This window comes from Ranitomeya variabilis, chromosome 1 (assembly GCF_051348905.1).
Source record: "Ranitomeya variabilis isolate aRanVar5 chromosome 1, aRanVar5.hap1, whole genome shotgun sequence".
NCBI lineage: Eukaryota > Metazoa > Chordata > Amphibia > Anura > Dendrobatidae > Ranitomeya > Ranitomeya variabilis.
In genome coordinates this window covers 193,819,035-193,845,817 of record NC_135232.1, presented here as the reverse complement: position 1 = coordinate 193,845,817, position 26,783 = coordinate 193,819,035, and the positions used below count along the sequence as shown (strand labels likewise).

Below are 26,783 nucleotides of genomic sequence, written 5' to 3'. Positions count from 1 at the left end.
TTAAAACATAGGCCTCATCTCCACAGAATGGCTGTACTGTATCTCTTTTATGTATTACCAAAATTAAGTAGATGACCATCCTCTCAACACCCCAAAGCCACAATATCTTTTAAAGTAGGTTTTACATGGTTTTTCTCCCTTGAAGCTTATACCTGGCATAGGTGTCCTCTGCTCCCCTATTAATTTTAATAGCCATCGCCATATTCTTTAGGCTAGACACAAATTAAATAGGCTTTATTCATAAGTCAAGCTGGAATGGCTTTTCCAGACATATGTTTATAATTTCTACACTGGGCAACTCACATATTTAGGCATCAACATATCCTCCGAAATCCTACTAATTCATGATAAATGATCCTATGGTATGGTATGTATTGAAATGCAAACCCAAAGTCTTGTTGATACACAGAAAAGGCCAACAATTTTGATCTAATAGAATTTCTTTAGTCACTCATGTTCTTGATATACCCCACTATGAAACTATTCTGTTCTAATTGTGGACATGCATTCTAAACAATCTTTTCTGTAACAATATCCTGTTTACATTTGATCAATTACAGGACAAGTTTCAAATGTCTCACACCTTCTTTTACAAATTCTTAAAACAGTACCACAACCTTAATTTCCAATTCACAGCTAATCTTACACTTATTTTTTCCCAATGGAATTATTAATTTTCAAGCAGACTGTCTAGCCACACTTGAATCAATCTAAAGCATCATCTTTATGTAACTGAAGGTGGCTGACTTTTTCCCTGAACGATAAAACATGTTGATCTTTGAGAATCCTATTTGTATAATTCTCAAGAAGTTGATCCAACTTAATATAAAAGGTTGAAATTATCTGACTTTTCCAAAGTTGCGTAAGATGGAAGAAATGCGCACTTAAAGTGTTGTACACCTCCATGGGCATTTTGTTTTTATTTACTTATTTTATTTATTAAAATGCGTTCAATTGAGGCTAAAAATCATTTTTGTATTAGGCCTCGCTCACACGAGCATATAAATCGGACGAGTGCAATGCAAAAAAACATCACATTGCACTCTGACCAATGTTATTCAATGAGGCATTGCTCATCTGTGAGTTTTTACTCAGCCCTAATGGATTGAGGAAAAAATCACAGCACACTGTGAGTGGATGCAAGTAGGGTTGAGCGACTTTTATTTTTATAGAATCGGGTCGGGTTTCACGAAACCCGACTTTCTCAAAAGTCGGGTCGAGTGAAATCGGCCGATCTTATAAAAAAGTCGGGGTCGGTCGAAACACGAAACCCAATGCAGTGCAATGGGATACTATGGTTCCCAGGGTCTGAAGGAGAGGAAACTCTCCTTCAGGCCCTGGGATCCATATTAATGTGTAAAATAAAGAATCAAAATAAAAAATATTGATATACTCACCCTCGGACGCGCCCTGGTACTAACCGGCAGCCTTCCTTCCTAAGAATGAGCTCGTGAATGACCTGCGGTGACGTCGCGGCTTGTGATTGGTCGCGTGAGCGGTCACATGGGCGGTCACGCGACCAATCACAAGCCGCGACGTCATCTAAGGTACTTCACGCGCTCATTCTTAGGAAGGAAGGCTGCCGGAAAGAAGCAGGGCGCGTCCGAGGGTGAGTATATTCCTATTAGGTATATACTCACCCTCGGACGTGCCCTGCTTCTTTCCGGCAGCCTTCCTTCCTAAGAATGAGCGCGTGAAGGACCTTAGATGACGTCGCGGCTTGTGATTGGTTGCGTGACCGCCCATGTGACCGCTCACGTGACCAATCACAAGCCGCGACGTCACGCAGGTCATTCACGTGCTCATTCTTAGGAAGGAAGGCTGCCGGTTAGTACCAGGGTGCGTCCGAGGGTGAGTATATCAATATTTTTTATTTTGATTCTTTATTTTACACTTAAATATGGATTCCGATACCGATTCCCGATATCGCAAACATATCGGAACTCGGTATCGGAATTCCGATACCAGATTCAGAAGATCGCCGACCTCATGGCTGACCCCACACAGGGGTCGGGTCGGGTTTCATGAAACCCGACTTTGCCAAAAGTCGGCAACTTCTGAAAATGGCCGACCCGTTTCGCTCAACCCTAGATGCAAGTATTGTATTGCATTCACCAATGCAAGTCAATAGGTACGAGAAACAAATAGACAGCCCGTGACCATGCAAGAAGAAGACAGAAGGCTGACAGCACTCACTAACTGGGGCACCCGTCCAAGTCCAGGGAACCTTCCAGGACCATCGAAGATTCAAGTGATAAAGTATCAGCGCTCCATCCAGGTGTATAGTTCAAAAGGATAAGTTTATTTTGCCATATAGTAGCAACGTTTCGACCATATAGGTCTTTATCAAGCATACAATAAAGTGCACAGGTCCAGCTTTAAATAGTGTATGTGCCACACAGGGCACCAATCACCATCCAGCCGCCCACCACCCATTAATAAATACAATCCAGTACAAAAAACAAACATCTAACATATCTATAATAAAAATCCCCAACCGCCAACACATCCCCTATATATACCCAATAGATAATCCTCACAATTTGATAATTCACATAATGTATTATCAACATCTCAAGCAATCGGTTTCAAGCATAAGGGTCGTCATGGAAGCCTCCACCAATCCATGTAGATCCATGTGGAGTATGTAAACATAGCGGAGCCAATAGATTTCAGTCTTCAGATGGCCCCAAAACTCTTCATACCGCCAATCCATGTTTCCCAGACATAAGTAAATCCCCGTTTACCCTATAGAGTGACCTGTACCATCCTCAGAGACTTCCTGTGTCGTAACCCAACGTCATCACCAAGGGTCCTTTACCTCCACCTGGAGCTCAATGCAGCGGCGAACAGGGCACGCAGGCGCACCGCTACCCGGAAGAATCCACATCACGTGACCACGATGTGGACCAACCAGCGGCAGTGCCCGCCCCCCTGTCCATCAGCCGCACCACGCAAAGCAAGCCAGGAGCGGTCACCTAGGTAACCGGGATACACAGGAAGCCGATGGTATGGCTGGTCCATATGGTTCAAATCAAAGGAAAGAACCTAAAAATAAATTGTTAAACAGGGCACCTCCATCATATCCATTGTCAATGAATGCAACAGGCAATAAAACAAATACATTTCATATTATATACGCAACAGTCGGGGAGCATAAGGAGGGGAGCCAAATATAGCATAACATCTAGAATGTGTTCAATTATTCACAAACTATAAAATGTCCCAATCCTTCCCAATCGGTTGTCAGAAGGATTGGGACGTTTTGGAGTTTGTGAATAATTGAACACATTCTAGATGTTATGCTATATTTGGCTCCCCTCCTTGTGCTCCCCGACTGTTGTGTATATAATATGAAATGTATTTGTTTTATTGCCTGTTGCGTTTATTGACAATGGATATGATGGAGGTGCCCTGTTTAACAATCTATTTTTAGGTTCTTTCCTTTGATTTGAACCATATGAACCAGCCATACCATCGGCTTCCTGTGTATCCCGGTTACCTAGGTGACCACTCCTGGCTTGCTTTGCGTGGTGCGGCTGATGGACAGGGGGGCGGGCACTGCCACTGGTTGGTCCACATCGCGGTCACGCGGTTACTTTTTACTCACTCATCTCAAAGAAAACCCGAAATTTAATCAGCCAAGTACAGTAAATTCACAGCTTGAGCCATCAGAATATATAGATAGAATAGATAGATATATAGGATAGATGTTCTGTAGATAGTTAAAGTCCACTACATATAATAAACGTTTAGTGCAGTTCACCTTAAGCCTATTCCATTGAAGCTCATGTCACCTTTAAAACACAGAAAATAATACAAAAAAGTGATACTCACCTTAATGCCTAATCTACCAAAGCTCATTTCCCCTGTAAAAAAAAATAATAATAAACAACTACATGCATCACCTGTCCAATGTGAAGCGGTCACATCAGTGATGCAGAACACACTGACAGGAGCACAATTGCTCCTCCAGTGTCTAGCGTTGAGCTGCTTTGAGAAAGATCACTGGATCATCAAACCTGATGAACCACGGTGACCTAACTTATGGCACCGTTTGCTACGGCACAATCGGCTTTCCAGCTGCTACTTATGAAAATAAGGGAGACCCAATCCATTTTTTTCATTTAGTTTTTTATTTATTAACAAGTACAGTAAAATGCACACCCAAGGTTCACAGCCTCCAAGTGTTCCAGCAGCTGCAAACTGCAGTAACCTTAAAATTTCCCTCAAAGTTTCCATGTGGTTTCAGGTTCTCGCAGTTGCCAGGAGACCCTGTTGCTGTTAACTGTGGTTACCTGAAAGGTTACTTGAGTTCAAGCCATCAAGTTTCATGATAGCTCCAGCGCGTGACTGCTGAGTGCCTGAGTGCCAGAATCGTGGGTGCTCATCATTCCAACACTGGCACTTGCAAGGCAAGAGTAACAGTTGCTATGATGTGATATTACTGTTCATGTTAATAAATATAATTTTTTTTTTTTTTAAAGCATTGGGGTCCCCTGTAATTTTTATAAGCAGCAGAGCGAAAGCTGGTGGCTGGGGGTGGATGTTAATATTCTGTGAAAGAGGGCAATATTCCTAAAGGTTCCCAGTCAATTAGTATCAGCTAATAGCTGTGGATTGACATTAATATCCATGGAAGAGGCTGGGGAAATTGGAACTCCTCCCTGGCTAAGAACATTAGCCCTCAGCTGCCCCAGAAATGGCGCATCATAAGATTTGCCAAATCTGCCTCTTAGCGTTGCTCTTCCCATTTACCCTGTGGTGGTGGGGTAATATTTGTTGGGTTTATGTATTGTATTGTATTTGTATTGTCAGGTGACATCAAGCCAAGGGGATAGTAATAGAGAGGCGTCTATAAAACACCCCCATTAGTAACACTATAATAAGTTTAGAAATAAGCACGCAACATGAATAAAATATTTTATTTGAAATAAAAATTAAGACCATGTTTTACACATTTATATAAAATAAAAAACAAAGTTATACTTACCATACGCCTATTCCATTGAAGCCATTGTCCCTTGAAAAAGACAGAAAGTTATAAGCAACTATTATACTCATCTTAAACATAATCCAATAAAGGCCTTGTTCCCTGTAAAAAAAAAAAAGATAAAATAATAGACAACGATAATTCTCACCTGTCCGATGTGAAAATAATCCATAATGTCCCATGATGATCAGGATGATTTGGATAGCCGCCACATCAGTGATGTAACCACGATCCCTGCCAGCCGGAACTGTTGTGGATTCTGTTTGTGGGCTCCCTCTGGTGGTTACTGCTGGTACTGGGTGACTTTGGTGGGTTGCGGCCTTTGGTTTCCACCTGTCCATCAGAGGCTGGGTGTTTCCTATTTTACCTGGCCTTTCTGTCATTCCCTTGCCGGCTATCAATGTATTCAGATGTGCTCTGTTTGGTTCCTGCCTACCTGCTCCCAGATCTTTCAGGATAAGCTAAGTGCTGATTTTCAGTTGTTTGGTTTTTTGTCCAGCTTGCTTATTATGTCTCTATGCTAGCTGGTAGCTCTAGTGGACTGAGGTTCTCCCCATGTGCCATGAGTTGGCTCATGGGTTCTTGTAATCTCAGGATGGTTTTTTGATTAGGGTTTTTTGCTGACCGCTCAGACCCCTTTTGTATCGTTCTGCTTTCTAGTTTACAGCGGGCCTCAATTTGCTGAACCTATATATATCATCTCTATGTGTGTGCCTTCCTCTCATTTCACCGTCAATACATGTGGGGGGCAACTATACCTTTTGGGGTTCATTCCTCTGGAGGCAAGTGAGGTCTTATTTTCTCTGCAGTACTAGTTAGCTCTTAGGCTGGTGCGTGGCGTCTAGAACCAACGTAGGCACGCTCCCTGGCTATCTCTAGTTGCGTTTGTCAGGCGTAGGGCAGCGGTCAGCCCAGGTTCCATCACCCTAGAGCTCGTCCGATATTTTGTATTACTTTGCTTGTCCCTTGCTATCCCTAGCCATTGGGATTCATGACAGTATAGCCGGCCCACAAAGTGTTAATTGTTTGGGCTGAAGCAGGAGAAAAAGAAGTGTTTAAGGGAAATTTTTTTTTTTTTTTCCTTCAGAGTTTTGCTGCCTAGCCCTTAATTGCTGTCTAGCTGCTTCTTACCTCCTCTTAACCCTTGAATGGCTCTGATATTAGCTGTTTAACATGGATGTCCAGAGTTTGGCTTCCAGCCTGAGTAATCTCGCGGCAAAAGTTCAAAACATACAGGATTTTGTTGTTCACACTCCCATGTCTGAACCTAGAATTCCTATTCCAGAGTTCTTTTCTGGAGATAGATCTACCTTCCTGAATTTCAGGAACAATTGTAAATTGTTTCTTTCTTTAAAATCTCGCTCCTCTGGAGACCCTGCTCAACAGGTCAAGATTGTAATATCTTTCCTGCGGGGTGACCCTCAGAATTGGGCATTTGCATTGGCACCAGGGGATCCTGCATTGCTCAATGTGGATGCATTTTTTCTGGCATTGGGATTGCTCTATGAGGAACCCAACCTGGAGATTCAGGCTGAAAAGGCTTTATTAGCCCTCTCTCAGGGGCTTGATGAAGCGGAAATATATTGTCAAAACTTTCGGAAATGGTCGGTGCTTACTCAGTGGAATGAGTGCGCCCTGGCTGCTAACTTCAGAAATGGTCTTTCCGAGGCCATTAAGGATATTATGGTGGGGTTCCCTACGCCTACAGGTCTGAATGAGTCGATGGCTATGGCCATTCAGATTGATCGGCGTTTACGGGAGCGCAAACCCGTGCACCAGTTGGCGGTGTCTTCTGAACAGGCACCTGAGACTATGCAATGTGATAGAATTCAGTCCAGAAGTGAACGGCAAAATTATAGGTGGAAAAATGGATTGTGTTTTTATTGTGGTGATTCAGCTCATGTTATATCAGCATGCTCTAAACGCACAAAAAGGGTTGATAAATCTTTTGCCATTGGTACTCTGCAGCCTAAGTTCATTTTGTCTGTGACTCTGATTTTTTCACTGTCTTCCATTTCCGTCGATGCCTATGTGGATTCAGGCGCTGCCCTGAGTCTTATGGATTGGTCATTTGCTAAACGCTGCGGTTTTAGTCTGGAGCCTCTGGAAGTTCCTATCCCTCTGAAGGGAATTGACTCTACACCATTGGCTATGAATAAGCCGCAGTATTGGACACAAGTGACCATGCGCATGACTCCCGTTCATCAGGAGGTGATTCGCTTCCTTGTACTGTATAATTTACATGATGTACTAGTGCTTGGTCTGCCATGGTTACAAACTCATAATCCTGTCCTGGACTGGAAAACAATGTCTGTGTTAAGCTGGGGATGTCAGGGGGTTCATGATTATGCACCTCCGATTTCAATCGCTTCATCTACTCTTTCTGAGATCCCTGCGTTTTTGTCTGACTATAGGGATGTTTTTGAGGAGCCTAAGCTCAATTCGCTCCCTCCTCATAGAGATTGTGACTGTGCTATAGAATTGATTCCTGGCAGTAAGTTCCCTAAGAGTCGTTTATTTAATCTGTCACTGCCAGAGCATACTGCTATGCGGAATTATATTAAGGAGTCCTTGGAAAAGGGACATATTCGTCCATCTTCGTCCCCTCTGGGAGCAGGTTTTTTTTTCGTGGCAAAAAAAGATGGTTCCCTGAGGCCTTGTATAGATTATCGCCTTCTGAATAAGATTACAGTCAAATATCAGTATCCACTGCCATTATTGACTGATTTGTTTGCTCGCATTAAGGGGGCTAGGTGGTTCACTAAGATAGATCTTCGCGGTGCATATAATCTGGTGCGGATAAAACAGGGTGACGAGTGGAAAACCGCATTTAATACGCCTGAGGGCCATTTTGAGTATTTGGTAATGCATTTTGGACTCTCCAATGCTCCGTCAGTCTTTCAGTCCTTTATGCACAATATTTTCCGTGAATATCTGGATAAGTTTATGATTGTGTATTTGGATGATATTTTGGTGTTTTCTGATGACTGGGAGTCTCATGTTTTACAGGTCAGGAAGGTGTTTCAGGTTCTGCGGGCCAATTCTCTGTTTGTGAAGGGCTCAAAGTGTCTCTTCGGAGTCCAGAAGATTTCTTTTTTGGGGTACATTTTTTCTCCTTCTACTATTGAGATGGATCCCGTCAAGGTTCAGGCGATTTGTGACTGGACACAACCTACATCTGTTAAGAGCCTTCAGAAGTTCTTGGGGTTTGCTAATTTTTATCGTCGGTTCATTGCTAATTTTTCCAGTATTGTTAAACCTTTGACTGATTTGACTAAAAAGGGTGCTGATGTTGCTGATTGGTCTCCTGCGGCCGTGGAGGCCTTTCAGGAACTTAAGCGCCGGTTTTCTTCTGCTCCTGTGCTGTGTCAACCAGATGTTTCACTTCCTTTTCAGGTTGAGGTTGATGCTTCCGAGATTGGAGCGGGGGCGGTTTTGTCACAGAGAAGTTCTAATGGCTCGGTGATGAAGCCATGTGCATTCTTCTCTAGAAAATTCTCGCCCGCCGAGCGCAATTATGATGTGGGTAATCGGGAGCTTTTGGCCATGAAGTGGGCATTTGAGGAGTGGCGTCATTGGCTTGAGGGTGCTAAACATCGTGTGGTGGTCTTGACTGATCACAAGAATCTCATTTACCTTGAGTCTGCCAGGCGTTTGAATCCTAGACAGGCTCGTTGGTCGTTGTTTTTTTCTCGTTTCAATTTCGTGGTTTCATACCTGCCAGGTTCAAAGAATGTGAAGGCAGATGCTCTTTCCAGGAGTTTTGTGCCTGACTCTCCTGGAGACTCTGGGCCTACTGGTATCCTTAGGGATGGGGTAATATTGTCCGCCGTATCCCCAGACTTGCGACGTGCATTGCAGGAGTTTTAGGTGGATAAACCGGATCGTTGTCCACCAGAAAGACTGTTTGTTCCGGATGATTGGACCAGTAGAGTCATCTCCGAGGTCCATTCTTCTGTGTTGGCTGGTCATCCTGGAATATTTGGTACTAGAGACTTGGTGGCCAGGTCTTTTTGGTGGCCTTCCTTGTCTAGGGATGTGCGTACCTTTGTGCAGTCTTGTGAAGTGTGTGCTCGAGCTAAGCCTTGCTGTTCTCGGGCCAGTGGGTTGTTGTTATCCTTGCCCATCCCGAAGAGGCCTTGGACGCACATTTCCATGGATTTTATTTCTGATCTCCCGGTTTCACAGAAAATGTCCGTTATCTGGGTGGTGTGTGACCGCTTTTCTAAGATGGTTCATTTGGTGCCCTTGCCTAAGTTGCCTTCCTCCTCTGAGTTGGTCCCTTTATTTTTTCAGAACGTGGTTCGTTTGCATGGGATTCCGGAGAATATCGTTTCTGACAGGGGATCCCAGTTTGTGTCTAGATTTTGGCGGACGTTTTGTGCCAAGATGGGCATTGATTTGTCTTTCTCGTCTGCATTCCATCCTCAGACGAATGGCCAGACGGAGCGAACTAATCAGACCTTGGAAACTTATTTGAGGTGTTTTGTTTCTGCTGATGAAGATGACTGGGTTGCTTTTTTGCCGCTGGCCGAATTTGCTCTTAATAATCGGGCTAGTTCTGCCACGTTGGTCTCTCCTTTTTTTTGTAATTGGGGGTTTCATCCTCGTTTTTCCTCTGGTCAGGTGGAGTCTTCAGATTGTCCTGGAGTGGACGTGGTGGTGGACAGGCTACATCAGATTTGGAATCAGGTGGTGGACAATTTGAAGTTATCTCAGGAGAAGACTCAGCAGTTTGCTAATCGCCGTCGCCGCGTGGGTCCCCGACTTCTTGTTGGGGATTTGGTGTGGTTGTCTTCTCGTTTTGTCCCTATGAAGGTCTCTTCTCCTAAGTTCAAGCCTCGGTTCATCGGTCCTTATAGGATCTCGGAGATTCTTAACCCTGTATCTTTTCGTTTGGATCTCCCAGCATCGTTTGCTATTCATAATGTGTTCCATCGGTCGTTGTTGCGGAGGTATGAGGTGCCCGTTGTTCCTTCGGTTGAGCCTCCTGCTCCGGTGCTGGTGGAGGGAGAATTGGAGTATGTTGTTGAGAAGATCTTGGATTCTCGTGTTTCCAGACGCAAACTCCAGTATTTGGTTAAGTGGAAGGGTTATGGTCAGGAGGATAATTCCTGGGTGGTCGCCTCCGATGTTCATGCGACTGATTTGGTCCGCGCCTTCCATAGAGCTCACCCTGATCGCCCTGGGGGTTCTCGTGAGGGTTCGGTGACCCCTCCTCAAGGGGGGGGTACTGTTGTGGATTCTGTTTGTGGGCTCCCTCTGGTGGTTACTGCTGGTACTGGGTGACTTTGGTGGGTTGCGGCCTTTGGTTTCCACCTGTCCATCAGAGGCTGGGTGTTTCCTATTTTACCTGGCCTTTCTGTCATTCCCTTGCCGGCTATCAATGTATTCAGATGTGCTCTGTTTGGTTCCTGCCTACCTGCTCCCAGATCTTTCAGGATAAGCTAAGTGCTGATTTTCAGTTGTTTGTTTTTTTGTCCAGCTTGCTTATTATGTCTCTATGCTAGCTGGTAGCTCTAGTGGACTGAGGTTCTCCCCATGTGCCATGAGTTGGCTCATGGGTTCTTGTAATCTCAGGATGGTTTTTTGATTAGGGTTTTTTGCTGACCGCTCAGACCCCTTTTGTATCGTTCTGCTTTCTAGTTTACAGCGGGCCTCAATTTGCTGAACCTATATATATCATCTCTATGTGTGTGCCTTCCTCTCATTTCACCGTCAATACATGTGGGGGGCAACTATACCTTTTGGGGTTCATTCCTCTGGAGGCAAGTGAGGTCTTATTTTCTCTGCAGTACTAGTTAGCTCTTAGGCTGGTGCGTGGCGTCTAGAACCAACGTAGGCACGCTCCCTGGCTATCTCTAGTTGCGTTTGTCAGGCGTAGGGCAGCGGTCAGCCCAGGTTCCATCACCCTAGAGCTCGTCCGATATTTTGTATTACTTTGCTTGTCCCTTGCTATCCCTAGCCATTGGGATTCATGACACGGAACACACTGTATCTTTCCTCCAGTATCTATTGCTGATCTACTGTGAGAAAGTTTATCAGAGTTCAAACCTGATGAACCCCGGTGACCTTACTTATGGTACTGCTCTCTGTGTGAGAAAGCATAGAGAGCGATGCCGTAAGTGAGGTCACCAGGGTTCAGCTATGAACACCAGTGAACTTTCTCATGGGAGCTCAGCGTTAGACACTGGAGGAGTGATCATGCTCCTGTCAGCGTGTGCCGGGTGGCAGAGACTGCAGTCACATTAGTGACTGCTCTCCATATAATCCAAATCATCTGAATCATCGAGGGACAATATGGATTATCTTCACATTGGAGAGGTGAGGAACATGGTTGTTTATTATTTTTGTTTTTTCACAGGGTATAAATGCCACTCCATATCTTATTAATGATACTCCATAACTAACCCGTGTGCTTGATGTGAGCGGCTATGAAACAGCTGACATCAACCCCACAACCATTACTTCACTTGCTATCGCACCAGGACAAGTAGGAAGAGGCGGGCAAAACACCAGAATTGGCACATATATTAGATGTACCTTTTCAGGGGCGGCTACAGGCTACTATTTTTAGGCTGGGGGGCAATATCCATTGCTACTTACTAACCTGAGAATACCAGCCCCCATCTGTCTACTTTAGTTTGGCTGGTTGTCAAAAATGGTGGGACCTCACGACATTTTTTTAATTATTTATTTAAAAAATTTTTTTTTTAAATGGCTAGGGGACTCCTCTTTTCTTGATTACTAGCCATGATAAAGCAGGCAGCTGAAGGTTGCAGCCCGCTGCTGTAATTTTTACCTGCACTAGTTATCAAAAATAGAATAAGCCCTAGGTCATTTCATTTATTTATAGCACAGGCACTGGCTGATGAATACTCCCATCAGCGGCGCCTGCTCTTTCTGCTTTCAGTGACAGCAGGCTTTGGCTGATGGGAGTAGTACTCTCTCATCTGCCGATGCGTGTGACCAGAGATAACCTTTTTTTCAATGGTCACAGTTGCTGGCTCACACTGTCATCTGACAGCATGGGAACTTTAGCTCTCTGGTATTACCGCCGATCGGAGCCCGTGTTTGCCACGAATTTGACAGCGTGGCAAACAACAGATGTTTGGGCCTCAATTCTTCTGAATGGGGTCCAGTATCAGGTTTGGGTAAATTTTGGTACCCGAACCAAACTTTTTTTAGTTGTTTGGTCAAACCCGCAGTACCTGAACATCCACGGGTTCGTCCATCACTAATTATCATACCTTGTTCAGTTGTAATTAGTACCTGGGTCATCACAGATCAGCTGCTCTTCCAAATGTAGCAATTTGTCTTGCATAGTTTAATCCATCTCCAAAGTCGCTGGGTAAGTCTCTCTCTCCTGTAGAGTGTGAGCTCTTATGGTCAGCAGGATCTTCTTCCTCGTTTTCTCTCTTTCTCTCTCCCATACCCGAGTTTTTTCTGAGTAATTACAAGCTTTCCAGTGTTGATATTCAGATGAATTTATTTGATGCAAATTGAATTTTTGTAAAAAATTTGTTCAAGCCAGCAAATTCGAATTTTAAAAGACCTGCTCATCTCTACAGTTGACTATTGCCACTTGATTTGGAACTTCCTATTATTCAAGCATTGTGAAATGAAGCCTTTCATCTACTTATACAGGTCACTGACTCTTGTTTTCCTGTGGGCTATGGTCACAATTACTACTTAGACCATCAACAAATCCACCCCTATTTCATTCAGGGAATATTAAGTTGACCAATTAAAATGCAGACTGCTGTATTATTCTTTATTTTTCTTCTCTGGTTGGGGGAATTGGAAATATAATGCAAAATTATGTGTATTTCACTTATCTCTGTACTTCCCCATATTCAAGGGCTTCATCTGAAGAGGAAGATTGCTTAGTCTTTTGAAACCACCTAGGCTTCATAATCTTCTATTTATGCTCATTTAGTACAATGGAGAATTAAAGCACTGATTTTCTTACCCATTTTAGTTTTTATTTTATTACTTTATTCACATATATTAATCTATAATTACAGTGCAAACATTTTTTAAATATTCCTAATTATGTACAATATTTTATTTATTAGTAAAAGTTTTTACTTTTTTCAGTGGAGCAAGTTTAAAAACAGAGACTCCCTAGCACTATAATGACTCACAAAAGTAGCATCCTAAAGATGAGGTCCCTGTAGTAAAGGAATAAACATAATGCAATTACAAACCACAATCATCCCATAAGTCAAGCAAAGGTTACACTAACCACACAATATATTTTCCTTTTACATCTTACTGCTCAAATACAATTCATGTAGCTTTCTATGTTTCCAGCCAATTAATTCATCATTTCTACAACTTATATCTCTACACCTTCAAAGATCAATTAATCTTAAAAGTCTAATTGATATAATAATATTAATTTACTACATTAGTAATTTGATTAGATTATTATTTGCTTCTTTTAGAGATTGTAGTTCAATTTTAATTTGAAAATAGTCTGCCTGCACATGATACTGTGAGACTCGATGCTTGTTTGGATTTATTTTTGTTCTAGTTTGTTAAAATGTAAAACAAATATTTTCATATCACACAGATATTGATGAATGCATTCAAAATGGCATCCTCTGCAAACATGGACGATGTGTAAACACTGAAGGAAGCTTCCAATGTATTTGCAATGCTGGATTTGAGCTAACGGCTGATGGAAAGAACTGTGCAGGTAAAAAGTATTCACGTGTGGAAAAAAAATACAATAATAATTATGCAAACACTTAATAAAATAGAAAGAAAATATGTATTTCTTATTCATTGCTGGTTAACCATCCTTCATAAATATGTTAGTAATAATCATTTACAAAATAGTCTATACTATTCAATGAACAGTGCCTAAACGGTTGAATATAGTTGTCACCAATTTTTCACATGGTAAATACTAGAGTTTAGTAAAGATTTTTGCAAGACCCTGGTCTTTCGGCCTTGTTGGTAGTCCTGGCCCGCTGAACCAGAATTCTGCATTCCTGTTCCTACTTGCCAGAATCCCCAATGCTTCTTCTGATCAGTAAGATGCCATGACATGGGTGTGTCACGCTGCATCAGGAATTCTGGCAGACAGGACAAGGTTTGAAGGGCTCTTGTCCAGTGGCCTTGGATTACCAACATGGTCGCTGGACCAGAATACTACAAATCTTTTTGAACAAGTCTAACAATCATGCAAGCTAAAACTAGCTTAAGTTGACAGGTTGTATGATATGCTTTCATAATTTCATTAGATAGTATCTCTATACTCCATGGCCGGCTGAAGACAGCTTTTAACAAAGTTTAAACCAGAGTGTAGACAGATGATATCAAGCATATGCTAATAGATGAAATGCATTGTGTGTGATTTATGATAACTATGATTGTTTACTTAAGTTTTTTACCTGTAATTTAAGAAATTATTTTACTTAAATAAAACCACATTAAGTATCTTTACAGTATTAGTGGGTTTGTTCCGAAATTGAATACTTTATTGTTTTTCTATATCACACTAAACTTAAGATTTTTATATTTGATTGATTGAAAAAGCTAACGTGCAAGTAAAGCAGTAGAGGTGATCGAGATAGGAAGCTTAGCTAAATGACATGAGAGGGTAAAAGGTATATCCATGAAGATAGAAACTGCTGTATGCAATACAGAAAGGAAACTATGATTGTGCATTGCTCCAATTGTCAACTGGCATAGGGGTTTACACACCGTTGGGATTACATTTACCTTTTGTCCAGTTTTTCCAATTTCATTGTTAGGTTGTTGTTGATGATTTTGGATATTGGATATGGTATTGTAGATTGATTGAAAACAAAAGACATATTGTGTTAAGGAAATACATCATCTTAACTGTCTGAAAACACTCACTAACTAAGTGCATTCTGTATATACTGTACAATGGTTCCTAAAGTTTCATTACTAATTCATTCTCAGATTGCTATTTTGTGTTGAAAATCTTGAAACTTGGGGCTATACTTGTATCTAAAACTAGCAGTTGGTTCCGTGATCTCCAAAAAGGTTAAATCAAAATTAGAAAAAAAAATTGAGATTATTGGAAAAAATATGTGATAATTAATATAGATAAAACAAATCCATATAAACAAATATCTGAAAATGGTGCTAAAATCTGTAAATTACTTTCTGCATTATGAGAAGGAGCTTTTTCAGGGTCTTATAAAGTACATTCAGAGGTCGGGGGGCAGTTACATCACTAAACGCTACAGATTTCTGAAATCATCTGCACCAAATGTCTTGCCTGCCTTGCACCACATTTATTAATTGTTTTGGGCTATTTCTGCCTCCGTTGACAGAAGGCCTAGTTTTGTACGGGTATATTGTTTTGTGCAAAAGGGAGTCTTGACTTAACCATTTAGTACAAATTCACAAACATGTGCTTCAGCGCTCGGGTGACAATTTGTGGAAAGGGCTCAGAAGCACATTAAAGGAGAAATAAGAACATTACTAGTTTTGGAAAACTGCAACGCAAGCCAACATTTTTATTTACAAATTTCTGAATTTATTTTTTCCACTGAATTGAAGAACAATTCTATTCAAGTTTGGTATCGCCATAATCCTACTAATCTGTACAATCATGTTTCCTTGTAATTTTACCATACAGTGAACGTTTTAAAAACAAAACCCCAAAACTGTGGCAGAATTGCATTTTTTTCACCATTTTATTCAACTTGGAATTTTTTTCTCATTTTTCAGTATACTGATAATATGGATGGTTTATTTCAAAATGAACTTGTCCTGTAAAAAACACCTCATGCTATGTCAATGGAAAAATAAAAAAGTTATGACTCTTGGAAGAAGAGAAGGCGGGAAAAAAATTAAAACAAAAAAAATAAAAATTGTCTGTGGAAGCAATGGGTTAATATGCAACAAACTGGTGCAAAGTATTATGCCACAAAGTAACCAAACCTATATGGTGGAAACAAAGACTAAAGAGTCTGAGGAGACGTGCCTTATTTTTCATAAAGCATGAGTCATTGTGATGATTTTACAGCATTTTAAGACTGTCTGTGTAGTCTAAATTTGCACTGTCTAAAAATTAGACAGTTTTAGTAAATCCGCCTCATTGTAGGAGAACAATGAAATGGAATTTCCCTTACCTGATGTCCAATGGCAGCACATCTTGGCATAGATAAAGAACTGTACCACACTGTAGAGATGCCATACTAGACAGACAACCCGTTGTGTAATTTAGAATATTTAATAATAAAATGTTCATGCTAATTGGCTTTATGTTCCAGCCAACCACATGAGCTTCAAATTATCAATCTTTGTGGCATTGTATGTGGAATGGGGTTTCAAGTTGTTATTATTGTAACTTGAAATTACTGTAACTATAAGAGACAGTGCACGTATAATGCCCACTCTTCTCACATACTCAATTCTCAATTTCTTTTTAAACTAAATACTTGTTGATGTTCATCCATGATGAACTTCTCATTCAATTGGACATACAGAGCAGATCAAAGTCAGTGAAAAAAAGAAGCAGATGACATCAACTCTCCCACAATAGCAGATTTAGAGCTAAATTCAGTGAAATAATTTGGCCAAAGAACATGTAGACAAATGTCTTCAACTAAAAAATCCAGCTTACTTAACAAGATCAAAGTGGAATTTCTGCATATCGTTTCCACATTTTAGTTACAGTGCATCTTTGTTCTTTTCAGTGTCAACAGAAGCCAGTTTGGGGATTTTGAAATGATGTTAGGTGGTATATTTTATATTTAACATGGAATTTTTCTGAAGGCAACTCTTCCAGTAAAACTGTTCACATCAATTTCATGGTTTCCTTTATAAATGTATGCATGACAGTGCTGGATACATCACATGACAGACACCAGCAATTCCCATTGGTCCCCAATGACTTATGATAGGGCCTGTTGACTTTGACTAAGGTGTCTATTGTTTGCAATAATAACTATTTATTTATCATTAGTATTATTAATTAAAATATTTCATGTGATTTTCAAATGGGTTATGTACTTTACATACTAAGTACAGCAAGATACATAAGTTATTAAGAAACATTCAGCACTGCTATCCTGTAGAAAAAATCTTGAGGTTTATTCACTAAAACATGGATCCATGGAATCAATTAAAACTTATTCATTTTTGCCAACACAATGCCCTTAGGCTGGTTTCACACTTGCGTTTTTATCTGCATGCGTTTTTTTAAAAACTGCATGTGTGAAAAAACGCATGTAAACGCGGTAAAACGCATGTGTTTTTTAGACGCATGCGTTTTTATAGAAAAACACAAGAAAACAAGAAAAAACCAAAAAACCCTAACCCTAACCCTACCCCTACCCCTACCCCTAACCCTACCCCTAACCCTACCCCTAACCCTACCCCTACCCCTAACCCTACCCCTAACCCTAACCCTAACCTGAAATGCGTGGCACTGAAATACGTTTATATACGTATATACGTATATACGTATATAAGTGCCACGATATTTCAGTGGCCACGTATATAAGTGCCACGTATTTAAGTGCCACGTATATAAGTGCCACGTATTTAAGTGCCACGTATATAAGTGCCACGTATTTAAGTGCCACGTATTTCACGTAAATGCCATGATATTTCAGTGCCACGCATTTAACCCTACACTTAACCCTACCCTAAATACGTGGCACTGAAATATGTGGCACTGAAATATCGTGGCACTTAAATACGTGGCACTGAAATACGTGGCACTGAAATATCGTGGCACTGAAATATCGTGGCACTGAAATATCGTGGCACTGAAATACGTGGCACTGAAATACGTGGCACTGAAATACGTGGCACTATGACTGTCAGAAAATGTTCATTAAACGGTTAGGGGTGAGGTTAGGGGTAGGGTTAGGGTTAGGGTTTGGATCCCTTTATCACCTTGATGGTGGTGGGTGACTTTTCAGTGTGTTTTCTGGTTTTTTTCCAATAAAAAGCATGCGTTTTTAACGCAAACGCATGTGCTTAAAAACGCATGCGTTTACATAGACAGCAATGCATTTTTTTGCCGCGAAAAAACGCATGCGTTTTTTGCGGCAAAAAAAACGCGCATGAAAATACTGCAGGTAGCATTTCTGAAAATGAACGCATGCAGAAAAAAACGCATGCGTTTGATAACGCGACCAAAAGCGTACAAAAAAAACGCATGCGTTTTTTTGTGCAAAAAACGCTGCAGACAAAAACGCAAGTGTGAAACCACCCTAAGTCATTGAGGAAAACAATTAAAACTGAAGCATCACTAGCAACACAATGCCCTTAGTCATACTATGACTAGGGGCATTGTGTTGCCAGAAACGCGTCAATTTAAATTGTTTTCCATGGATCCAAGTTTTTAACAATAGAGACAGATTGTTTGTGCTTTGGGGTGACCTGTGGGCAGGTCTTTCCTTCCTTTCTCTGGCTTAGAGCAGGATAGAGCAGGAAGATAAGACCCACTAAGTCCCGCCCCGGAACACGAGCATATCATTAACTGAAAATTTCTAACACTGATTATATAATAACCACAAGACAGATTTCTTCATCACAGCTATCATTTTAATCTGTTTTACACTGCCAACGTGACACTTTCTATAGTTAACTTAGCAAAATCCTGCTGACAGGTTCTCTTTAATCGCTTATATGTTGTTGTGCTCCACCAGCGGTATCTGTCACTATCCAGATATCAGGATATTGGTTTTATATGTGTGATGAGCTTCCTTTAATTTCCGTCTATGTATTAAGTATACATAAATGCCTGAGATGATGTTCTCATTTATATCACCAGATCATGATGAATGCGCCACTACAAATATGTGTTTAAATGGAATGTGTATAAATGAGGATGGCAGCTTCAAGTGCATCTGTAAACCAGGATTTGTCCTGGCAGCCAATGGTCGCTATTGTACAGGTATGTCCTGTTATTCTCATATTTCAATATTTTTAATTCAGTAATTTTTATTTCAGTTACACTTACATTTTTCTCTAATAATTGCTTTTCTAGATGTTGACGAATGTCAAACACCAGGCATGTGTATGAATGGACACTGCATTAATACAGAAGGTTCTTTTCGCTGTGAATGCCCACCTGGTTTAGTTGTTGGGGTTGATGGACGTGTTTGCCTTGGTAAGTTCCTGACCTACCTGATTATGCCACATTACCCACTGTATCTATTACTAATTTCAGTAAATACAGTAAAAACAGTGGTAACATTTTGTAAACAGTTGTTCATATAATTTATGGACTATCAAAAGAAAAAATGTACTACTTGATTATGTCAAAATATTATAGGGGATTTTTAATGATTTTACTACTGCTTATATCAGATTCAGCAGATATAATCAGCCTGCTTTGAAAAATCTGTGGTCTGTTACCTATATAAAGACTTAATTGCCTGTAATTTCCCTCAAACTTATCAGCTGATTTTTATTTACAGGGAACCTATTACTAGACAAAAATCTATTTACTTGCAGGTATAAGTGCAATCTGCAGATAAACAGGAGAAAATTACTTTATTTCCTCCAGGGAGCCACCAGCTCAGTACACTGTGAGCAGGGTCTGTAAGCATGTCCTGGCACTTTGATTGGCGCTAAGCTCTACAGCACATCTGTAAGACAGTGGAGAAGCATTGTCTTACTATTTACCTGCAGACTAACCTCATATTAACCTCATATCTGTTAGGTGTAGAGTTCCCGCCGCTGCACAGGGAGAATCTCAAACCATGTCCTCTGCAGTTTCCCATTTTTCCCCAGCCCCAGTGGAGTCTGCTTAGCAGAGACGTCAGTCCCAGTGTCTGACTCAAGCTGTTACTGTGCGTCATGGTTACAGCTACTGTCCCAGGTTCAGCCTTTGCAACCAGCATTGATCAGCGATGGGCAGACGTTCCGGGTACTGAGTCCTGCTTTTCCTCTACTAAGCATGCCCGTGGGATGACCGCTCATTGGAGGTCGAGGGTCACATGCTCAGGTCCTGTAGCAGCTCCAATTAGACCACTAGGAATGTCCTGGAAAGCTACACACAGCTATAAAAGGCTTGCATGGCCGCTCGGCCATGCGCTAGTATAAACCAAAATTGTGTGTGTGCGCTTGTATGACTGCATCTGGTGAAAGCTCCTTAATGTTCCCCTTCCCTCTGGTAGTTGCATGTGCATTAGGGTGAGTGGAGCTAGGATACCGAGTCAGTTAGTGGCTTAGCCACCGCCACACACTTGGTTAGCGTCTTTAAAAGCAAGCACGACGCTATGCGCATTCCATGAGCTATAGCTTACAGTCATCAGTTTCGCAGTTGCATTTGCACTTACAGGCTAAGCACAGTTCCTTTTCAAAGTAGGGTGGCAATTCCCATTTGAACCCAGCATCTGTCTCTGGCGTCCTCAGGCGCAGGCTCTAAAGCCACTGAGTGACTGCCAGGGATCCCTCTAGCTCCTGCTCTGCTGTGCCCTGTGACAGCTAACAGGGTTCAGCATTCCTAATGTGCTCTGTGAATCTGTGGAGCAACAGAGTTCGCGTTTGTTCACACTGGGTGACGTTAACCTGTGTGTACTAGGCGTAATACTGCCATAGAGTGCCGCCATTACTTAGCAGCAGGTTCCATCACTGCACGGTGGACCCCGGGCTGCAAAAGCACCTTATATCTTCTTTAATATTATTTGGTGCATTCTACCAGCACTAACATTATACTAGCGCCAGGGTTTGGCTAGTAATGGTGGACGAACAGCAACTGCAGAGGTACATCCAGCTGCTGGAGAGCAGGTTGGCAGCTCTCAAGTGCACAACCTCAGCCATGAATGTTATTGCAGTTGCTGTTCAGGCTGTTAGCGTGGCTGCAGCTAGTTTGTCCACTGCCACCCCTGCTCTGATGTTATCCCGTCTCCCGACAAGTTTACTGGTGACTGTAAGCTGTGTTGGGGATTCATGAGCCAGAGTGCTATACATTTTGAGCTCATGGCTGCACGTTTTCCCATGGAGCGGGCTAAGGTGGGATTTATTATATCCCTCCTGTCAGACAGGGCATTGGAGTGGGCTACGCCGCTGTGGGAGTGTGATGATCATGTGGTGCAGAGTGCTCCGTGGTTCTTGAGCACGCTGAAACAAGTCTTTTTGGGACCTCGTGTCACCCATGATATGGCGCCCCAACTGTTGGCATTGACACAAGGTTCGTCCATGGTCAGCCATTTTGCCATCCAATTCTAGACTTTGGCATCTGAGCTGGAGTGGCCGGATAAAGTCCTCATCCCTGTATTCTGGAGGGGACTAGCTGACCATGTGGAGGACGCCTTGGCCACAAAGGAGATTCCCATCAGACTGGAGGAGCTCATAGCAATTTCTACCCACATCAACCTTCATTTTAACGAGCGAAGGTTGGAGTGAGCCTAGTGTAGACAGAGGTTTTGGCTGGCTCCCACCTTCCCCAGACCTCTGTAATCTCCGGTTCAGGTGTCTAAACCACATGAGGCCATGGAGGTTTCTCGAGTGGGATCTACATCCCAGGTCGCTCGAGTACCCATGGTCTGTACTGTCTGCCAGCAGTCAGGACATTATGCCAGGCAATGTCCTCAGCGGTAGGGAAATGATCGCGTCTAGTAACTATTGGAGGAGGTTCACTAGACACAGCGGCATTTTCCTCCAAACTGTCCTTCAAGGGGACATTTACCTTAGGTCCATCCACTCATACAGTAGAGCTTTGCGTGGATTCCAGGGCGGAGGGCAACTTTATGTCTTCTTCCTTTGCCCAATGGCAATACCCCTGGTGATGCTTGTCAAGCCAGTGACCATACGAGTGGTAAATGGGTCGACTCTGCCCTCACAGATAACTCATCAAACCATCCCTTTTACTTTGTCTATGTCACCATCTCATCAGGAGATTATCTCATTAGTTGTCATTTCTGAGGGAATTGATGAGATCCTGTTAGGGATGCCCTGGTTACGTCACCACTCCCCACATATAGAGTGGTTCTCAGGGAGAATTTTGGGATGGAGTGAATCTTGTGTGGGTAGATCTCTGAGGGAGTACATTCAGGTTGCTACTACATAGGTACTCCCAGATCTTTCCTCTCTCCCCAAGCACTATTGGCCCTATGCGGACATGTTCTCCAAGAGGACTGCGGAGACCCTTCCTCATCACCACCCCGATGACTGTCCTATTGACCTCTTGCCTGGTGCAGAGCCTCCCCGGGGTTGAATTTATGCTCTATCTTTCCTGGAGACGGAGACAATGACCCAATACATCCAGGAGAATGTGACAAGAGGATTCATTAGGAAATCAGTGTCACCCACAGGGGCTGGGTTCTTCTTCATGCAGAAGAAGAATGGAGAACTAAGTCCATGCATATATTACAGGGGTCTTAACGCCATCACCGTTAAGAACAAGTACCCTCTGCCACTAATATCTGAGCTCTTTGATAGGTTGCGGGGAGTGAGGGTATTTACTAAGCTTGATCTGCGGGGTGCTTACAACCTGATTTGCATCTGTGAGGGGGACGAATGGAAGATGGCATTTAATACCAGGAATGAGCATTAGAGTTGAGCGACTTTTACTTTTTTCGGATCGAGTCAGGTTTTGAGAAACCCGTCTTTGTCAAAAGTCGGGTCGGGTGAAATCGGCCGATTAATGCGAAAAGTCGGGGGCCGACTGAAACACGAAACCCAATGCAAGTCAATGGGGAATCAAAGTCGGCAGTGAGTGGAGGACAGGAAAACACCTACAGTGCCCATTTTAATGCCAAAAACATCTTAATTTAATTTACTTTATAATAATAGTTAGGCATTGAAAACTGGGGGTCATTTGGCTAAAGTTGTGGGGGGGTAGGGCTGGCTCAAGATTTTCGTGGGCCCAGGAAACGCAAAATATATCACGGCAGTGGAGCAGGGAGAGGTAAGTATTTCAACTTTGCAAGTGCTGTGATCCTGAGCAAGCAGGGGGGGCTGTTGTGAACTCTGTTTTCAGGCTCCCTCTTGTGGTCACAGGTGGTATTGTGTGACTTTTGTTTTGGGCTCCCCCTGGTGGCTTTGTTTGTTATCCTGCGGGTCTGTGGCTGATCAGCTGCCTCGTTATTCACTTGGGAGTTTCCTATTTAGCTCTGTTTCACTTCCACTTGTTGCCGGCTGTCAATGTACTCAGTGCTATTCTGATTACTCCTGATTATCTTCGGTTTCAGTCTCTTCAGGAGAAGCTAAGTTCTGTTTAATTATTTTTTGCTCATCAGTCTGCAATATGATTTCTGTGTATAATGAGTTTAGTCCAGCTTGCTAATATGTGATTTCTTCTGCTGGTTTGCTCTGGGGTACAGAGTTGCTTCCCCCGCACCGTTAGTTGGTGCGGGGGCTTGAGCGATCTCTGCGTGGATATTTTGCTTAGGGTTTTTAATTGACCGCACAGTTCCCTTTCTATTTTCTGCTTTCTAGTGTTAGCGGGCCTCATTTGCTAAATCTAATTTCATCTCTGCGTTTGTGCTTTCCTCTTAACTCACCGTTAATATTTGTGGGGGGCTATTCTATATCTTTGGGGTCATTTCACTGAGGCAAGTGAGGACTTTTGTTCCCTCTAGGAATAGTCAGTTTCTCAGGCCGTGAAGAGATGTCTAGGATTTTCAGGTAACGTTCCACGGCTGCCTATAGTTGTTTGCGGATAGGATCAGGTTGCGGTCAATTCAGTTACCACTTCCCCAGAGTTTGTAGTCGGTTTAGTTACTTAGCTAGTCCTACTTGCGATCCTTGCCACTAGGATCATAACAGGGGGCCCACTCGTTGGCACTGGCACAGGGCCCCTCATAGTACGGCGGTGTGTTTGATGGCGGGTGGCGCCTCCCACTGGCAGAGACACTTTTGTGTACTATGAGGGGCCCTGTGCCAGTGACGTCGCCAACGAGTATGCCCCCCACCTGATGAAGGAACCTGCACTTTCATCTGCACCTTCCTCTTTGTCCCCGTGTAAGGTGGTATAGTATGCGGGAAGGGGAACCTGACTTTCAGCAGGGTCAGGTTCTGGCTGTGTAGAGTGCAAGGGGAATGTAGTGGTCTTGGTCAATGTACCAGCAGACTCATCTAGCAGTGGCTGGGCAATGGGCAGGATGAGGAGGAAACACAGATATAGGCCCAAATAGTAAAGTAGGCTAAATGCATTTCGAAATTGGTAACAGGACTAAACAGGCGGCATTGCTTTGTTCAGTGGAAGAAAACTGTAATGAGTGGCAGACACAGTTAGTAGGCCCAAATAATAAAGTAGGCTAAATGCAGTTAAAATGTGGTAACAGGACTAAACAGGCGGCATTGCTTTGTTCAGTGGAGGAAAACTGTAATGAGCGGCAGACACAGTTAGTAGGCCCAAATAATAAAGTAGGCTAAATGCAGTTCAAATGTGGTAACAGGACTAAACAGGCAGCATTGCTTTGTTCAGTGGAGGAAAACTGTAATGAGTGGCAGACACAGTTAGTAGGCCCAAATAATAAAGTAGGCTAAATGCAGTTCAAATGTGGTAACAGGACTAAACAGGCAGCATTGCTTTGTTCAGTGGAGGAAAACTGTAATGAGTGGCACAGTTAATAGGCCCAAATAATAAATAGGGCTAAATGTCTGCCAAAAAATTGTTCATAAATAAACAGGCAACATTGCTTTGCTCAGTGTCGGAAAATTGTAATGAGTAGCAGACTAAGTTAGTAGGCCCAAATAATAAAGTGGGCTAAACGTCTGCCAAAAAATTGTTCATAAATAAACAGGTGGCATAGCTAGGTACAGGGGTGGGCTCCTCTGCTGAGTAGCAGACAGTGGTAGTAGGCGCAAAGTATTAACTGGTCTAAATGGAGGCCAGGGCCCCTGTATATTTTAACTATCATCTATCATTTCAACTAATTTGTATTGGCAGTGCCACTGAAGGATTTAACAGCACAGACTACACAGTGGTGGAGCAGGGAGAGGTAAGTATTGCAAGTGGTAGAGCACTGGTCGAGCTGGGGGGAACACTCTCGTGGGCGGCGGTACTGGCACAGGGCCCCTCATATTACGACAGTGTGTCTGACGTTGGTTGTGCACCACCACCGTCAGAGACACTTCATTGTACTATGAGGGACCCTGTGCCAGTGCCAGAGGCTGAGTCAGCAAGGAAAGCCAAAACTTTTTCCTGCTGCTCCGGCTTTAAAAGCTGTTTTCCTACTCCCAGATAAGGGAGCCTTCGAGGCCTTGTGTAGCCAGACGATGACGCTGGCTCAACAACTCCAGCCTTAGGTGCTATTGTGCTTTTGCCACTACCACCAGATGCACCACCACCACCACCATCAGTACCAGCTGGCAACCACCACTCACGGGCTCTTCCACCAGACTTTCTCTTTTTTTGGAAAATCTAACCAAAATAACAACCGTTATATGGTACTGTAAAACAAGGTAGAAGGTGTATATAAACTTGTTGAGAATTTAAATCTCCCTTTTTTTGGGGGGGGAGACTGAACCAAAACTCAGGCCCTGTGCATAAAACAACACAATGCAAGTGGCAGAAAGTGGCAGGCTGATATACGACAAACTAACAGTACTGAAGTATATCCACTTTGTGAGAATTTGAATCTCACTTTTTTTTGGGGAGACTGAACCAAAACTCAGGCCCAGTGTATATAACAACGCAATCTAAGTGGCTGAAAGTGGCTGGCTGACATACGACAAACTAACAGGACTGAAGTATATCCACTTTGTGAGAATTTGAATCTCACTTTTTTTTGGGAGACTGAACCAAAACTCAGGCCCAGTGTATAAAACAATACCATGTAAGTGGCAGAAAGTGGCTGGAAGATATATGAAAAAATACAAGGACTGTAGTACAATTTCAATCTCCGTACAATGATCTCAGGACAAGTATGGCAGCAATAAAAAGGACTGCTGCACACAAAAGTGTGGACAAATAAACAAGATAAGTGTGCAGAAAAGAGCAACAGGATTTTTGCTTTTAAAAAAGCAGTTGGTTTGCACAGTAGCATGCAAACAGCAATGCAGCTATCAGGGAGCGTTATAAGGCAGCCTAATAAGCTACAGAGCTGATGCACAAAAATATAGCCTCCACTGTCCCTGCAAAAAAAAGGTGGTGTTGGACAGTGGAAATCGCTAGAGCACAAGCAGTTTGGGGGTTAATCTTCCCTCCCTAACTATATTCCTTCTTCTGATGAAGCTGCAGCAACCTCTCACTATGCTAAGATCGGCAGAAGTAAGATGGCGGTCGGCGTGCACGCCCCTTTATAGCCCCTGTGAAAGCAAGCCAATCACTGTCATGCCCTTCTCTAAGATGGTGGGGACCGAGACCTATGTCATCACGCTGCCCACACTCTGCGTCCTCCTTCATTGGCTGAAAAATGGCGCTAAAAGCGTCATTCGAAATGCGACTTTTGCACGCAGATCGGCGACCTCATGGCCGATTCCACACTAGGATCGGGTCGGGTTTCATGAAACCCGACTTTGCCGAAAGTCGGTGATTTTTTAATTTGTCCGATCCGTTTTGCTCAACCCTAATGGGCACTATGAATACCTGGTAATGCCCTTCGGGCTCTGTAATACTCCTGCCATTTTCCAAGACTTTGTAAATGATATCTTCCAGGATATGCTCTCCACCTCAGTCGTAGTCTATCTGGATGATATTCTCATCTACTCTCCAGATATAGACTCCCACAGGAGACATTTTTGCAAAGTCTTCGACCTCCTACGAGCAAACTCCCTCTATGCCAATTTGGAGAAGTGTGTGCTTGAGCAGGAGTCCTTGCCTTTCCTGGGCTATATCATCTCCGCCCAGGGATTGACCATGGAACCTGCCAAGCTACAGGCTGTG

At 42.7% G+C, this 26,783-nt stretch overlaps 1 protein-coding gene across 1 annotated transcript in view; it reads left to right on the top strand.

Annotated features, from left to right (window-relative positions):
- The window catches only part of FBN2 (fibrillin 2), a 379,678-nt gene that overhangs the window by 178,809 nt on the left and 174,086 nt on the right, over positions 1–26,783 (top strand). The window contains exons 13-15 of the mRNA XM_077291494.1: positions 13,572–13,697; positions 18,774–18,896; positions 18,990–19,112. Of these exons, the coding sequence (XP_077147609.1) occupies positions 13,572–13,697; positions 18,774–18,896; positions 18,990–19,112 (372 nt within the window). The remainder of the gene's footprint in view (positions 1–13,571; positions 13,698–18,773; positions 18,897–18,989; positions 19,113–26,783) is intronic.